This window comes from Mustela nivalis, assembly GCF_964662115.1.
Source record: "Mustela nivalis genome assembly, chromosome: 17".
Classification (NCBI taxonomy): Eukaryota; Metazoa; Chordata; class Mammalia; order Carnivora; family Mustelidae; genus Mustela; species Mustela nivalis.
This window is the reverse complement of record NC_139036.1, coordinates 18,745,038-18,761,989: the sequence shown is the minus strand read 5'-3', so window position 1 is coordinate 18,761,989 and position 16,952 is coordinate 18,745,038. Positions and strand designations below refer to the sequence as shown.

At 51.2% G+C, this 16,952-nt stretch overlaps 2 protein-coding genes and 1 long non-coding RNA gene across 5 annotated transcripts in view; 2 read left to right on the top strand and 1 right to left on the bottom strand.

Annotated features, from left to right (window-relative positions):
* The window catches only part of NXN (nucleoredoxin), a 151,834-nt gene extending 146,566 nt beyond the window's left edge, over positions 1 to 5,268 (top strand). The window contains exon 8 of the mRNA XM_082707162.1: positions 2,578 to 5,268. Coding sequence (XP_082563288.1) covers positions 2,578 to 2,760 — 183 coding nt within the window. The 3' untranslated portion in view covers positions 2,761 to 5,268. The remainder of the gene's footprint in view (positions 1 to 2,577) is intronic.
* Positions 1 to 7,208, top strand: part of LOC309851678 — a 355,127-nt gene extending 347,919 nt beyond the window's left edge. Inside the window, exon 2 of the long non-coding RNA XR_014304857.1 lies at positions 6,198 to 7,208. This is a non-coding gene — a long non-coding RNA (uncharacterized lncRNA). The remainder of the gene's footprint in view (positions 1 to 6,197) is intronic.
* Positions 7,209 to 8,504: 1,296 nt separating this feature from the next.
* On the bottom strand, positions 8,505 to 16,952 carry MRM3 (mitochondrial rRNA methyltransferase 3). 3 transcript variants are annotated; one of them, XM_082707166.1, is made up of 4 exons: positions 16,887 to 16,952; positions 16,102 to 16,346; positions 12,508 to 12,675; positions 8,505 to 9,840 (listed from the first exon to the last, which is right to left on the bottom strand). In XM_082707166.1, the coding sequence occupies exons 1-4, from the start codon at positions 16,910 to 16,912 to the stop codon at positions 9,296 to 9,298; spliced, it is 984 nt and encodes a 327-aa protein (XP_082563292.1). In that variant the 5' UTR covers positions 16,913 to 16,952; the 3' UTR covers positions 8,505 to 9,295. The 3 variants fall into 3 exon arrangements, with proteins under 3 accessions (XP_082563292.1, XP_082563291.1, XP_082563293.1); XM_082707165.1 differs by having other exon boundaries at positions 16,599 to 16,947; XM_082707167.1 differs by lacking the exon at positions 16,887 to 16,952 and adding an exon at positions 16,599 to 16,881 and having other exon boundaries at positions 16,160 to 16,346.

The following is a 16,952-nucleotide window of genomic DNA, read 5'->3' as shown; positions in this document are numbered from 1 at the left end:
GGCCTGGGATGCTTTACAAAGCGTCTGCATGGCCAGTCTCTGGGCCCTGGCCTGCAGAGTGGGCGCTTCCTATGGCTGGCAATACCCACGACTCAGACCTGTATTTCCCAGCCCCCCGGGGAGGGTGCTGAGGTTGGACACTGCTGCTGTCCCAGTCTCTTCGCGCCCCAGGCCTTGTCTCTTGAGGGCCTCCATCGGGGACGGACTGCGCAGAGGACTTCTCACAGGGCGAGAAGGCCTGGTGCTGAGCTGGGCCAGCTCCCGCAGGGGGCCAGAGCCTCTATGCCGGCAATGCAGGAGTCCCTGTAAGATGGCTGTCGCTGCTCTGACTCGGTCCCCACCCCCAGGCGGCCCATCCACGCATGCTCCGCCATCTCCCCCCGCCCCATCCCAGCGCCGGGCCAAACCTGGTGATGGACAGACACCCTTTTGGAAGCCCCCTGCCTTCTTTCCGCCCATCTGTATCCCCAGGGGGTCAGAGCCCGGCACTCATTTCACGCTGTGCCATTGGGGTCTCCCGAGAGCCCGCATGGCCAGACACCCCGAACCACCACCCATTCATCACCGTTTCAATAGCCACCCCTGCTCAGCCCTGCCGGGCCCCTTGCAGGCAGCTAAACTCCCCCCTGCTCTGCTGCTGGGTGGAGGGAACAAAGCAGGTTCACAGGGCCCTGCCTTGGGGCGACACAAGCCCCCTCCACACAAAGCACAAATGGAGGCTGCTCTGAATGTATTAAACTCTAACCCCTTTCAGACGCCTGTGAGAGGAGAGATGGGTGCACAACAGACTAGCGGAGCCAGGGGGCAGGGGTGGGGCTGGGGAGCTCCAGTGAGTGCATTAGGCATGTGACTGAAAAGGCGCATTTGGGTCTTCTGTGTACCAGGCAGCAAGCTTGATGGGCACCATCCCATGTTCCTCCCCACCGCCCCACCCTCCTAGACTGGGAACAGCGTCATTATGTTTCACAGATGAGCAGAGTGAGGCTTGGAGGGCACCCGCCGGGCATGCGCACTTGCTGGCTCATCTGCTGGCTCGCACTTAAACCCGAGCGCGTAGTTCTTGAATGCATTTTACAGGGGACAAAGTCTGGGCTCACAGAAGTGACTTATCAGGGCCACACATTAAGTGGGTTGTGCAAAAGGCAGTGTGAGGTCAGTGGGACCCCCTGAGGCAGTGTTCTCACTCCTGTCCATGGGGTCCTGCAGGTGGCCAGTCCCCGAGGGCAGGATGCCTGCGCCAGGACCGGGGAGGGTCTGACAGAATCCTCTGCTGTCCAGCTCCCCACCTTGCCATCCTGTCCTTGCTGTGCACTTGACCTGGGCTCCTGACCTTGCAGCTCTCTTAGTCCCGTTCCCTGGCCCTCCATGCTCAGAAGCCAGGCGGCATGGAAGGGGCTGGGCATGGGGTGCTGGGTCATCAGGCACTGACGGGGCACTTCTGAGCCAGGACTCTAACCGTCTCCCACTCCTCCTAGAGCTAAGGGCATTTGTCGTGTTCTGAGGGCAGAAGTCATCCGACTGAAGCCTTAGTAGACATTAAAATTCATCTCCCCGTGGTTTCCTCCAAGGGAGAGGGGAAGGGCTACAGCACTGTGCTCAGCTTGGCCCAGACCTCCTAATGAGAGTTCGGTGGACCGTCGTCTTCCAGGAGCCTCCCCTCTGCTTATCCTGGAGATGGTTGATGAACCCACACGGAGGGCCTGCGGGGGGGTCAACAGGAACAGAGATGCTGAATCACCGGGCGTTGCTGGAAGTGTGTGCCATTTCTAATCATCTTCCTAAAGATCTGCCCTTTGAAAAAGGAATGGTTTTTGTCTGAGAAACCAATGACTGGTAAATTTTGTGCCTCCTGCTCGCCAGCATTTAAGGCCAGGAGTACCCCGAGCCCTTCCTGTGCAGAGGGACCTGGGCCTTCCTCCACTTCAGAAGGCTGTGTGTGCTGTCTTATAGGGAGATGGCCTTGGGGTGGGAGGGTGGAGTCCGTTTCCTGCTCTCTACCAAATGAGAGGTGGTCTGAGATGTTTGCTCCCTTACAAATTCTTCTACTAGTCTTCGGGGTTCTGGGTTTGCTTTTATACTTAGTAAGGGAAATTCACCCGGACAGGCCAGTCCGTGGGAATGTATGGTCAGTACAGGCACCCATATAAGCTTCACGAACCCTGTCTTCTGAACTGGCTCTGCAGCTCCTGCCCCCTAAACCTCAGGGGTGGGATGGGGACAGTGAGCCATTTCTGTTCACATCATTCCAGAGTTGGGAGTCCAGATTGGCCTCAGATACCCAGAGTGGGGCTGCAGATAATTGAAGAGATAATGGCAAAAAGAAGTCATTAAAGGACAACACGTTTTTAGCAAGCAGAGGTTGCTTCTCTGCTAATGAAAAAAGAGGACTTGTCTGGTGGTCTGGTGAGATGTAGAGTATTCTCCAAGGCAGGGTCGAGTCCGCTGCTCCCTGGTCTCTGAGAGCCCATCTTTCCCAGGGGCCACCCACTCTTCAGGACACTGGAGGGGATGCCATCGGGGGGGGATGCCCTCTTTCTCGAAGACTGACTGGTTTTCTCTCCCTCTGGTAACTTCCAGGATGACATGACTGACTCCCTGCGTGATTACACCAACCTGCCCGAGGCCGCCCCTTTGCTCACCATTCTGGACATGTCGGCCCGGGCCAAGTACGTGATGGACGTGGAAGAGATCACCCCCGCCATTGTGGAGGCCTTTGTGAATGACTTCCTAGCAGAAAAGCTCAAACCAGAGCCCATCTAAGGGGGCTCCAGCCTCAGGAGATGTTATTTAAAAACTCAGTCTTCTCCTCTTCCTTCTCCCTCTCCTTCCCTCCACCCTTGGACTTTTCCAGCGTGTCCCGAATCACACAACCCAAGTGTCCAACCTCTCTGTGGTGCCTTGTTTTCTGCATTAACTCAGCACCCCAAGGTGCACCTCCTCTCCACAGCAGAAGAACCCCACCGTGTCTGGAGACTCTGCTTGGGATCCACAGGGCTGGCAGAACCCGGCCAGAACCAGGACTGCAGCCTGCTCCCAGTCACTAGCTCTCGGCAAAGTATTTGCAGGGTGGTCTTGTGCCGAACGAACATGGCGGGACAGCACACTGGAGCTCTGGTCCCACCCCTGGTGTCCGCATGCTTGCGCAGGGCCCAGCACAGCTCAGTGAGGGAAAGGGAGCTGCTGACAACAACCTCCTTTCTCCTAAGTGACTTCTTCTCTCTTGGTGTGAGGGGAAAACACCAGCTTGGCAGCCGGTTCTTGGGCCAGGGGATCTCAAGATCTCAAAGGAAGCTCGTGTTCTTTCTCGGGGAGAAAAAGCATAGCTCTGGTAGTGATTCATGTAGTGGTGGCTTCCTCTGAGCTCCTACCGTGATAAGAAGGAGCCTCTCATTTTTTCCTTACATCTTTCTTCCTGGATCTTACCTCTCCAAGTTTCTGCCTTCTCATATGGACAGCCTCTATGGTCTTGGAGTTTTGTTCATAAACTCCCCCCTCTTGGACAGCTTCCCGGGAGGCACCCAGCCCTGTGTCCTTAGAGGAGCCCCGCCTCGCCGGCACAGACCTCTGACTCGGCCCAGCTCTGGACCTGGGGCCGCTGCAGCTCTGCCGAGGTACCTGTGTCCCCTTTGGTTACCTGTCATCCCTCTTTTCTTTTCAAAGCAGAACTAAAAAGAGACAAGAAATTACCAGAAGCCTAGCTTTTTTTCCTAAGAACCTGCACAAAGAGCTGTGTCCTAGGTTGGCAGGGGGAGCAGAGGACATGTCCACTAAAAGTGGGCCTTGGATGCACGCGGCTAGGCTCAGGTAGCTTGGCTCCCACAGAAGGAAGTTAACAGCTATGTCCTTGGCACTTGGGGTGGAGGGCTTCGCCTAGGGATTCACAGAGTTTGGCCCTCTCTTAACCAGGCGTTAGGGTCTTTCATGCGATCACAGGCCTTACCCTTGGCTCCACTTGTCCCCCAGGCCCCCGTCAGCTGTTGACAGCACTGCTCCTTGCTGACTTGATTGTTGATTCGTAGTTTGGAGGTTCGGAGTTAGCTGGTAATCGGTCACTTGTCACAAGCCTGAAATGCTTCGCCTAGCGAGAAATAAAGCAGGCATCTCTGGACATTATCAACAACTTGGCCCTTCCTGTGCTTAGTAACAAAAATCTTTTTGCTCGTGGTGCTGGGCTCTGGGGAGGGGCGGGGGGACATACAAGATCCTCTTGACTTTCTTTGGAGGCTTTAGTAGCGGTGTTTCAGAATTGTCAAGAACTGGTCATCTAAGGCCGAGGAGCTCCTTTGGCTTAGCGGACCACAGGCAGATCCCTGCTGGAGCTCTGGCTGCCATCTCTCCTGGGTCTGCTTGGTGCTGGCAGAGGGTGGATTCCCTGATCACGGGCCTCCTTGTGGACACTGGTGCTCATTCCCTCCCCACAGGGGAGCACATGCTCTGAAGCCCGAGGCCAGTTGCTGAAACAGGGAACCCCACGCAGCTCTCCCTGTGAATGGGCAACCCTAGCTCTAGCCTGGGCTAGGGACTTCTCTGGGAACTCTCCTCTGGGAGTGTGGCGGATGCAAGGACAAGGTGAACTCCCCTCACTTGGAAGATGGAGTTCCTTGGACTTCCGCCTGTGTCCTGTATCATGATAGCCCGGGAAGAGAAGTCTCTTTTCTTCTGGTGCAGAAGGAACCCAGTCCCGTGACGGGTCCCTGTAAGTCCCTGCAGCAGACAAATTAGGTCATCTGTGATTCTTCTAGGGCCTTACAGGGCTGACTGAACTACTGCCCCTTAAGGGCCACTGGATCCTTGTCACCAGACTTCCCCTTTTAGAGCGGCATGTGGGTTGAGATCAGTGAGAAGGTTTACAACAAGAAAGTTCTGAGTATATATGGCGGCCCTGAGGGCAAACGCTGGGGGAGACTGCTTCCCCGATGCCAGCAAACCCCCGTCTCATTAGTGCCAGAGATCCTCAAGGTTCTTGATGCAGACGATGTGGGTGGCTTCCCAAGTCCCACTAAGCAGCTCCAAGGTACCTTAATTCTTGTCACTAATTGGAAGCAGGTTAAAACCCCAGCTGTGATCTATTCAAGGGCTTCGGTCAGCAGCGAGGGAAACGAGGGAAACCGTGTCTGGAGGCAGGAAGGTGGGAGGGGAAGATGCCACCCTGGGGTTCCAGATCTTGTGCTCGCCACAATGACCTGTTCTACCCGTTTTCACAACAGAGATGAGACTTTTTTTTTTTTTTTAACCTGTCCCCAACAATAAAGATCCGGTTAAGAGAAAGGGAGTGTGTTTGGAATTGGTACATACAGTGGGCAGCGCTAAATGCCAGGGCGCAACTGAAGCTTCCTTTCTAGGAGTGAGGTGGCTGCCTGCTTCCCCCTCAACCCCAACCCCGACCCACCCACCATCGCCCAGCATATCCTCAAATGCAGTGGCTCTCGCTTACCCAAGCACAGGGAGCTGGTACTGTCTTTGGCATCAGCCAAGATTCAAGTGGTAAATTTTCAGCCAGACTTTGTTTTTGCCTCTTGCCTAATTAAAGACACAAAAAAGCTGTTCTCTCCTCCTGCTGCCTTGTTCTGGGGTAGCAAATGGAACTCTGCAGTGATCTAGAGACGGAACCATGGTCCAAGATCAGATCAGCAGGACCCAGACCGGTGTCAGCTTAGGGAGAATACCAAGTGTTTGTGTGTGCGCACGCGCGTGCATGTGCACAAACCTGCACTTGTGTGTAGACTTGGCTCGTAGCTCCGGGAGGGATCTGAGCAGGCACCTGGCCCAGCCCCCAGCACACAGGCACAGGTGCAGACACATCCTGATTGTAAGCCATCTCCCTGGGCCAGGCTGGGGAGGCCAGTGCTTGCCCCATAGGACTAGAACATGGCCTCATGTGGATGGTGGGGAGCTTCCACAGTGGCCCTCTGTGGCTCCTTTCGGTGGTGCCGTGTGAACAGAGGACTGACCCCAAAGACTGACCCCGAGGCCCAGAGCTTGGGATCTTACAACTTCCCTGAACCACCCCCCCCTTTTTTTTTTTTTAAAGATTTTATTTATTTGACAGAGATCACAAGTAGAGAGGCAGGCAGAGAGAAGGAAGGGAGCAGGCTCCCTGAGCAGAGAGCCCAATGTGGGGCTTGATCCCAGGGCCCTGAGATCATGACCTGAGCCAAAGGCAGAGGCTTAACCCACTGAGCCACCCAGGCACCCAGGCTCCCTCTTTGCTGACTCCATGGCTTACATCCAAGCAGGTCGCCCAAGGGAGAATTCTTTGTTGACAAATGGCCGTTGCCTATTAGCTTCATTCTTGATTGTTTAATGTTAATAAATGGTGCAAAGGATATATTTTCTGGGAAGCAGAGGGCGGTTTGCAGGACAATTTTATGTTGGGTCTACTTTATGGCTGGGATTTTTCCATCTAGTAGGGGAACTATGACATTAGAATATCCTGGGTATGCCTCAAATGAGAAAGCATGAAGAAAATCTGCTTTGTTTAAGGTACGATGTGTTCCAGCCCCTTGGGGGTTTGGAATACTTCCCAAGCCAGGAAGTGTGTGGTTGTAGTTGGGTAGGACTTGTTCTGAAGGACTGTTGGACTTCTGTTAAACGTACCAACTCATGGAAGCCTGTCGGCCAGTATATAGCCCAAAGGAGGCAGGCAGCCCCAAGTCCAGATTCCTGGGTGCTCGTGCCTCACACAAGCCAGTCACCCACACAGGCTAGAACTAGGATTCAGTAGGAGGCATGATGTTGGGACCCAAGGCTAAAAAGGAAATCTTTGGGCATCACAGGATGTGGAAGGAAGTCCCCAACGAGTCAGGAGCCACTATGCCTCCTGGTCTGCAGTCAGTATGCACCCCTCGCCCCCCACCCCAACATACATACATACCTCCCATCACAGAGGTGAGAGGGAAGCCTGCTGCAACCTTGTCCCCTCCCCAACCCTTATTCCCTTCTTGCATTCTAAAGTAGCAGCAGCTTTGAGGAGGGCCCTCCAAACAGGCGGCTTCAGCTGAAGGTAGCTTCCCTACAACAAACATAGTAGGAAGAGAACCAGTGCCATCTGCAACAGACCGGTTATGCCTGGCCCCTGAGCGTTGGCCTTGGCCGAGGCTTCCTGAGTCCAGCCAGGGCGGTCCAGCTTGCTCTGTCTCAGCCGCACTGACAAAACAGGACAACCTTGTTCAGACTTTCAGTTGTCCACAGCAATAAAGAGCTCATCCATTCACTTGGCTTCTAGCTCATTACCTCTGCGTGTTCACTGATGGAAGACAGAATGTAAGTTCCTGGAATTTAAAGATGCCTACGTGAGTGTTTCCTAAAATTGTTTTAAGTGAGCCAGCCAGATCTGCTCCTGGGGAAGAATGGGGTGAGGGGTTGGGCCTCAGGACTGGGGTGGGGGGAGAGGGACATCTGGGCCCTGCAGCACAGCTGGTGGCTTTCAGCACTAATCCTAGGACCCCTGGTGAGGTGCTGCTGCTGGGGCCTTCAAGGGGCAAGATGTCCAAAGTAGAGCTAAAGGCAGCTCAGCTTGGAAGGATACAGTGGGTGTTCCTATCAACCATGGGGCAAGGGGTAGGAGGTCCCAGGTGAAACTGGTGGAAACCTGTCCCCAGAGGTCTGCTCACCCTCTGGGCCTTAAGGACAGGATTCTCATAGCAAGCTGGCCGGTGGGGCTGGGGGGCTGGGAAAGGGCTCTGCAGCTCTCCCTGCCCTGAAGCTCCAAACCGGGGTGAGGGTTCCCAAGGGGAGTTGCAGGTGTCCAGGGACAGTAGCATTTGCCCAGAGCTGCCCTCCCAGACATTCCATTCCAGGGAAGGAGTTGGGCCACTTTTCCTTACTGCAGCCACTTCCCACTTCTGATTCCTCCTTAGTGTTTGGCCCGCCATCTACCTAGGCCTCAGATTCTGCTGAGAACTAGAAGCTGGATGTTTCTCCACCTTCTGCCTCTCTGAACACAAGAACACAGGCCTGCTCTCTGTGGAGAGAGACCGACTCCAGCATTTCCAACAACTTGAATCCGCGAAACCCGTCCCCTCCTTAAGGGCTGGGAGTGGCTTTGAAGCACGGCTGCCACCTTGTGGCAAAAATCACCCACAGTGCTCACTCCGCACAAAGGCGAGGAGCCCGGGGGCCAACCATCCCACAGCATCTCTGAGCCCGTGCTTGTCATGTACTGCTCATTTTTTATTCTGATTTCCTGGGGAAGTGGCAAATAAACAAATGTTGGCCTTCAGATGGAAAAGAATGTAAGAGAGCAATTTTCTATCTTCGTTCAAAAAACTCCGCCACCACCTGCTTCCCCTGTAGTCATATTGAAGAAAGGAAAGCACGCCCTCTGCTCTGCTGACTGATCACAAACATGCAGGAAGAACTCACAAGTCACGGTATATGAGCCACTGACTGCAAAGTGAATGGGATGAAAATTTCTTTCACCTGATGTGACAAAATAGGCTGAGAGTTACAGGACAGGTATACTTCTTTTTACAGTTTTGTTTTTACTGGAACAAGGCATAGGGTTTGTTGCTCTTTCATTGATCTTTATTTTGTAACAAGAATCAGCAGGAACAAATAATCCAGGACAAAGCTGCAGGAGACCGGTTTCATGCTGGAAAGGCATGAACTTCTGTTCGTGATCTCTGCTTTCTTAGTACTTTTCTAAGGTGTTGAGAACAAATGTCGACAGACTCCAGTGGTAGAGGTCCCCATGCTGCCTCCCAGATTCAGCCTGCTGGTGGGCCTGGCAGTACGGCTCTGTGAAGCTAGAGGGCCAGGCCCCAGTCTTGGTGGGCTCAGCACAGCACAAAGGCTATGGGTTCTCCAACTTTCTAAAAGCTGACAGGGCATGGAGGGGCTCAAGAACAATGTGCGGGCCACAGGCATGGAACATCTGCATGAGGTCCTGGGCCAACTAGATCACAGTAGGGCCCCATAGCAGAGTCCAGGCCGTCGCCTGGGACTGTTCCTGCCAAAAAACCGCTCCCCTCAAATGTATCAAAGCAATCCCACGCTGCCACCAGTTGGGACACAACTCATGCTCGATCTCTGGGTTCTCTCAAGAGGAAGTTTTGTTAGGGAGCAGGGGGATAGCTCAGGAAGAATTCTCACCCTTGTTGTTCTTGAGGATAAGCAGAGACCCGTGGAGATTCTTATTTTTCCAGTAATAATATAATAGCACCTTGCCCACCGCTTGCCTCCTGGATGTGGCCTGGGAAGCCACAAGTTACTGCCTCTGCCTATCTCCTAACAATGCAGGAGGGTCTGGGACCCCCTTTAATCAAGGACTGACTTCCAGGTTCCCTCTCAGTGGTTAACTCCTGTCCCTGCTCGAGTGTTCTGCCTTCACACGCAGTTGTCTCTTCCCTTCAAAAAGCAGAATGCTCGCAGCCATAGCCGAGTTCAGGCTGTCCACACCAGGCACAACGGGGATTAGCAGCCGCTTGCCCCTGGTACTCTCGGCCAACTGCAGGGACTCCAGGCTCAAGCCGTGGGTCTCCCCACCTATCACCACAGCTGCTGGTGCCTCTGTCCAGTCCAAGTCATAGCTCTGGACCTCAAGTTCAGGGAGCCAGGCTTTACCGGCTCCAGGTTCTAGATCATCTTCCTCCTCCTCCACCTCCTCCTCATACTTGTGCAGCCTTGAAAGTCGTCGTTCACATACCCAGCCATGGTCACTGGCTTTATTAGACAGCTGGGCCTGGGCATGAAGGCCACAGTTGTCAGCCACGTAGACCCGGGTGTTTGTGGGCAGGTAGTTGGGCAAGGTTTCCCAGTCCAGATTATTGATGATGGGCACCTGGAAGTGTGCACCCATCGCTGCCCGTAGCACTTTGGGCTCCCAGGCATCCACACAGCCTAGAAAAGACAGGATTCAATGAGGATTACAAACCCTCCCAGACAAGGGGACTTTTGGATAAATCAGATTAATTCTGGGTCAGGAAAGAAAGCAAAAATTGTCCTACTGTAGCCTTCTTGAGAGCTGGGACCTCTGCCTCCCTAATTATGGCAACGTCCAGCAAAGGGACCACAGGATGCATTCCTGCTAGTGCTGAAACAGACTTTTTTCCTGCCTTCAACAGGACCATCCACCTGGGCCAGATACTGTACAGGAGATGCAAAGAGCATTAAAGCCCCAACCTCAAGTGGCACAGTGGGCAATAGTGTTGGGACAATATCTGAACACGACTACAATATCAGTGATTGACATAAAAGCAGCATGAACAGGGTGACAGAAAACCCTGGTACAAAGTGGAACAATCAGGAAAAACACCCCACAGAACAGGACCCTGAGCTGGATCTGGAAGGACAGGAGGAAGCTGTCAAAGAAAGGCGGGGGGAGTGATAGAGAACGCCACAGCCCAAACCCTGTAAGGAAGGTGATCTGGCCAATAATGGATGGGGTGCAGTGGGAGATGAGACAAGAGGCAGGCAAGGACCAATTTAAAGGAGGGTGGGTAGCCAAGCTGAGGAATTTGGGGTTTTATCAGACAACATAATGGGGTGGAAGGATTTTAAGCAAAGGAGTGACAGAATCTGATTTATGCGTTAGAAAGAAAGACCCATTTGGCTTCAATGTTGAATCTGCACCAGGGCAGCGAAGCCACTGGAGAGGGGGAAAATTGATGGGAACGATTACAGTAATCCAGGGAGAGCCAAGGCAACAGCCTTCTCTTACATACACCTGCACGCCCTCTCACAACACAGTAACAAGGCTAAAGGAAGTCTTCTTAAAGAATTGCTAAGCCCAGGGAAACTGGGTGGCTCAGTGGGTTAAAGCCTCTGCCTTCGGCTCAGGTCATGATCCCAGGACCCAGGGATGGAGCCCCGCATCGGGAATCTCTGCTCAGCAGGGAGCCTGCTCCCCCTGACCCCAGCCTGCCTCTCTGCCTACTTGTGATCGCTGTCAAATAAAAACTTAAAAAAAATAATAATAATAATCTTAAAAAAAAAGAATTGCTAAGCCCAGCCACTTGCACGCGCTCTTTCCCAGGACTGCAGGCCAGGGGCCCACCCTCCCCGAACTCATTGGCATAACTCTCTGCATTCTAAGTTACATTCTAAATTACCGCAAAAACTTCAGGAAAGAGTTAAGTAGGCAAACCAAATTTTAAAATGTGCCCACACATTGCACCAAGGGGCTTCCCCCAACACCGCAAGGACCCAAAGGTGGGAGGTGGGCTCTCTGTCAAGAAGCTGGAGGTGAGGGAGGGATAGGGGAGGGGCCGAGACCTATGAGGAGAGCCATCCAGCCTGACCCCTTTCCCATGGGGAGGAAGGGACAAGAGATTTCTTCCCTCGCCCTCATACCCTCCATCCTGGGCACCACACCAAGTGTTCCCTGCTCCTTCCCCACCTCCTCTCTCCACACCACTACCATCAATGTGGAAACCGCCCACCTGCAATATAGAGGTACACTTTCAAAACCACACTGGCTCTTGGGGGTGGCTAAGCAGGCAGGGTACTGATGATGGAACCCCAGACCGAGCTCTTCATGCTGGTGTCCCTGTATCTACTCCACCTATTCCAACAACGTGGGACAGGGACAAAGGGTTGAAAGAAACCACAGAGGCAAGTCTCAGCAGTGGGTGTCATTACTAGTTTACAATGAATGATCCTCTCCCTCCCACCCTTCTCACAAGTTGTAAGAAGCAGTTTTTAGGTAGGTCCCAGGTGTTAGGTAAGTCTCTTTTGAACCAAGCCCGCTCATCTCATTTCTTTTCTTTTTTTTTAAAGTTTTTATTTATTTGAGAGCAAGAGAGCAGGATGGGGGGGCAAGCAGAGGGAAGGGTAGAAGAAGGAAAGCAGACTCCCCGCTGAGCAGGGAGCCTGACATGGGGCTGGATCCCAGGACCAAGGGATCATGACCTGAGCCAAAGGCAGTTAAAGGCTTAACCAACTGACTGAGGAACCCAAGCGCCTCCTACTCATCCCATTTCTGATGACAGGAGAGAAATGTCATGAGGCTAACTTGTGTGGGGGTGTCTGACCCATCCCAAGGCTAAGACAAATGCATCCCAATTTTATAATCACACTCCATCTGCATCATTCCTTTTATAGCATTCAGCAGGTCAAGAGTTAGAAAGGTCTCATGTACCCAATATTTTGGTAACTCAAGATCATTACAGGAAGGACTTGAAATTTAAAACTGGCATCTATTTCTTCCCCTGACTGATTTTAAGTTAATAATATAGCAGTTAATAATATAGCAAAATAATTTTAAAAGAGCATCCGCATTTCCTCAAGTACTCGGTGTGTGCTGTGCCAAGCCAAGTGCTGAGAACCCCACATGCATGCCATCTCAATCTTCAAACAGTCTTACCAGGTTCTGTTATCTACCATGTTACCAGTCTTACCAGATTCTGTTATCTACCATGTTACAGAGGAGGAAACCAACACTCAGAATATTGCTCACACATAGAGCTAATAAGGGGCAGATCCAAGACTCAAATCCATGAGTGTCTACCCACAGAGCTGGCTCACTTACAAATGGCCACCTGACCCACCCAGTAACAAGTGCTCTACCTTTGGTGAGTAATACTTTGCTGCAGCCAGCCCCAGCAGCAGATCTCAGAATCGTCCCCAGGTTCCCAGGGTCACGGAGATTGTCACAAATCAACAATAAGGGCAGCAAATGGCGAAGCTGAGTCTCTGGGTATGTCATCTTAACATGGTCAGGTTTGGCAAAAATCCCTGAGGAAATAAAACAGGTGGTTCACTTGTCTGCTGTGACCAAGGAAATTATTTGGCTTTTCATTACTTTATCCATCTTCCTATATTTAGTTACATGAGTAATACAGGAATACATTCTGATTAAAAAAATTCATACAGGGGCACCTGGGTGGCTCAGTGGGTTAAGCCTCTGCCTTCAGGTCAGGTCATGGTCTCAGGGTCCTGGGATCGAGCCCCACATCAGGCTCTGTGTTCAGCAGGGAGCCTGCTTCCCCCACTCTCTCTCTCTGCCTGCCTCTCTGCCTACTTGTGGTCTTTCTCTGTCAAAAAAATAAATAAAATCTTAAGAAAAAAGATTTCACACATACAGTCCTACCAGTGATACCCAGCCCCTATAACTGTTTTGCTTTTTTTTTCCCAAAGATTTTATTTATTTATGTATTTATTTGACAGAGAGGCAGGCAGAGAGAGGAAGGGAAGTAGGCTCCCTGCTGAGCAGAGAGCCCAATGCGGGGCTCGATTCCAAGACCCTGGGATCATGACCTGAGCCCAAAGGCAGAGGCTTTAACCCACTGAGCCACCCAGGCGCCCCTGTTTTGCTTTTTTTTAAAAAAGATTTTATTTGACATAGACACAGTGAGAGAGGGAACACAAGCAGGGGGGAGTAGGAAAGGGAGAAGCAGGCTCCCCGCTGAAAAGGGAGCCCCATGCGGAGCTTGATCCCAGGACCCAGGGATCATTACCTGAGCTGAAGGCAGATCCTTAACGGCTGAGCACCCAGGTGCCCCTCACCCCCATAACTTTTTTGACCAAAGGCAGAGGCTTAACCCACTGAGCCACCCAGGCACCCCCCCATAACTATTTTGGATCAGAGGCTGTATCCCTTCAAAATGTTTCATGCATCTACCTATGTATATATACATCTACCCATAAAGAGGCATTATTTTCTTTTGCACAAAAGATTCACACCCTGTTATTCTGTAACCTTATTCAATTCTCTAACATGAGATGTCTTAGAGAACTTCCCACATCGATCCATTTGGAGCTACCTTATTTTAACTGCTTCACGTTATTTTGTAACATGAACATCCCAGGTTTATTTAGCTCTTCCCCAACTGACTGCCATTTAGCTTATTTTCCATTTTCCCCTATTATAAACAACCCTGCAGCGAATATCCCTGTATCTCTATGCACATGTCCTAACATTTCCTATGAAAAACTCTTGCAAACACAATCAATATATGCTGTGTGGGGGCTCCTCATGTTATCAGAGGCTCCTAAACTGCCGCCCCCCCGCCCCCGCCCCCGCCACAGGCCAGTCCAATCTATTTACACCAAGAACACACCTAAGCCATCAATGAAAGCACCAAGATGATATTAGGCACCTGTCTAAAGGTCCTGCCCTTAGGAGCCACAGACAGCTTTAAGTCCATTCAGTGGGGCAGGGGCCTCAGGAGTTCTTTAACTTCTACCTGATCAGCTGTAGTGATAAGAGCTCTCTACCAGAGGCCCTGCTTCTATCACTGGATTTTAGAGAGGTGCTGGAAATCTGACAGGCGGTCTTACCTCTTTCTCCCTTTGCCCAACCCCCCCCCATATAAATAATACATAAGAATAAGCTAAATAGGGGCACCTGGGTGGCTCAGTGCGTTAAAGCCTCTGCTTTCAGCTTGGGTCATGATCCCAGGGTCCTGGGATCGAGCCCTGCGTCGGGCTCTCTGCTCAGCGGGGAGCCTGCTTCCCTTCCACTCTCTCTGCCTGCTTCACTGCCTACTTGTGATCTCTGTCTGTCAAATAAATGAATAAAATCTTAAAAAAAAAAAAAAGAATAAGCTAAATAACATTTATTTTTCAGAGTCATGAAATGATGAAAGCAGTCATGACAAGGAGGGTTACAGAAGTCCTGGGTGGGCTGGCCACTGTTAGCACACAGGCCCGAAGTGGCAAGCATAGTGAAAATGAGTGATACCTGCACTGTAGCATAAAGTAAGGAATTAGAAGTGTAGCTAACGAGAGCACAAACACTTAGAGTAAATGAAGGACTCTAGCAGTCCCAAATCCCCACCCTGGGAGAGAGTTCTAAGCGCAGGGTCACAGATCCTTATGACTTGCTGGATTACAGAACAAGAGATGGTCCCCAGAATATCCTCTCCCAACTAATCACTGAACTTGACCACAAGGAAACACATGCACAATGATATGAGAGACCCTGCCCCAATTGCCCCTTACTATCCAAGAGAAAATTCTCCACTTACTGCCATTCAATTATCAGATCTAAGGTATAATTCCAAAGTCAAAAAGATATAAAGAATTCAATTTTGGGGTGCCTGGGTGGCTCAGAGGTTTAAAGCCTCTGCCTTTGGCTCAGGTCATGATCCCAGGGTCCTAGGGTCAAGCCCCACATCAGGCTCTCTGCCTGCCTCTCTGCCTACTTGTGATCTCTGTCAAATAAATAAATAAAATCTTAAAAAAAAAAAAAAAGAATTTAGTTTTTCCATATTTGAAAAAAATATCTTCCAAGTGCTAATAGACCCCACAGTCTATTAGAATCTTGTTAGAGTCAACCAAATAAAGACACGGTTTCCTGTTCAATGGGCCAAGCAGGCTAATAGCTTGCAGCTTACTCCTCGTAAGTAAGCTTCTAGAATAACGGGGTCAACGCTGCAGAGGTATCACCACACTGGCAGAAGTCTTGTGCAAATGGAGGGCTAAATATTTTTGTAAACATTTTCTTATATATTTTAGTTGGACATTAAAAGTTGAAAAAATTACCTAAAAAATTATAATGTTTAAGGAACAGCGGTTATTCCTAGAGACTGTAAAGAACCATTAATACGGGACGCCTGGGTGGCTCAGTTGGTTAAGCAGCTGCCTTCGGCTCAGGTCATGATCCCAGCGTCCTGGGATCGAGTCCCACATCGGGCTCCTTGCTCCGCAGGGAGCCTGCTTCTCCCTCTGACTCTGCCTTCCACTCTGTCTGCCTGTGCTCACTTTCGCTCGCGTTCTCTCTCTGACAAATAAATAAAATCTTAAAAAAAAAAAAAAAGAACCATTAATACAATTGACAGAAAAACTGACTGCAGTTTCCACTGAAAATACTATAAGATCCACAGATTTCAGAACTGTATTTTTGGTGGGTGTCTTTTTTTTTTTTTTTTTTTTAAGATTTTATTCACTCATTTGAGAGAGAGAGCAGGGGGAGTGGGAGAGGGAGAAGCAGATTCCTCGCTGAGTGGGAGCCTGATGCAGGGCTGGATCCCAGGACCTGGAGATCATGACCTGAGCTGCAGGCAGACTTAACCATCTGAGCCACCCAGGTGCCCCTTCTTCTGGGTGTCTTAAGAAAACATTTTGCATTTGGTTCAAATAAAATGTGTTGCCCTAAGTCAATTATGAATAAGTAATCCCAGATCTCTACTTCTAGTGACACATAGTATAACCACTGACCCATTATTCCTTGTGGTGTTACTAGGTCGGACCAATCCTTGATATCCTCAAATTTCACCTTAATGAGGCTGACACCTTTCAGCTTATCAATGGGTAGCTCCTTTATGTATTCCAGACGGCTAAAGAAGAAAACTTTGGGCACAGCACCAGCCTTGAGAGCATCTGCAATCAGCCTGCGGCCTTCCAGCAGGATCTTTCCTTGCTTTTCCCGAAATGGCCTGGACTTAACTATTGTCATTACATTGCTGTGGGTGGAAACAAAAAGACAGGTAATGACCAACATCGTTGTTACGGAGACACACCTAGTTCTAAGAAACATAAAAAGCTTCATAAACATAAACGAATTCCAAAGAAAACACTTATTCTGCCCTCCAAACATAATAAAAACCCGAGGGTTATACCGGGAGAAGTCTTCCAATGGGAGGAAAAACGTTAAGTTCCCGCTGGCAGGTGGGAAGAGAAAGGGGAATACAGAAGAAGTCTCAGGAACACATCACCTCAGCCTTCTGTCCCCGGGTAAAGCCTTATCATAGCGAAGCCCCGACTCTTCCCAGGTGCAGGGCGTCTGGGATCGGGACACCTGAAGCGGCTGCTTTGGTCGCTGCTCGTAGGGACTGGCCTCAGCCGCAGCCCTCTGGGGCTGCTTCCCAGGACCGGGCTTCCGTTCCACGACCTGTCCGGATGGAAACACCACCCTCACCGGGCTCCGCCGCAGCGCCCGGACCCAGCGCCGCCTGTCGAGGTCCCAGGTTTGGACCACCCACAGCAACGGCCGCGTGGCCCACCTCCAGCCCTTTACCAGGGCCGCCATCTTCCCCCGCGCCGTCACGGAAGCGCGCCGGCGGCGGCCA

Coding starts and splice junctions, on each gene's coding strand:
- MRM3 (XM_082707165.1), bottom strand. CDS start 16,912: ATGGCGGCCCTGGTAAAGGGCTGGAGGTGGGCCACGCGGCCGTTGCTG. Junction 16,347..16,598: donor CCCGGGGACAGAAGGCTGAG/GTGATGTGTTCC, acceptor TTCCACCCACAG/CAATGTAATGACAATAGTTA. Junction 9,841..12,507: donor CAAAGTATTACTCACCAAAG/GTAGAGCACTTG, acceptor TGTCTTTTCTAG/GCTGTGTGGATGCCTGGGAG.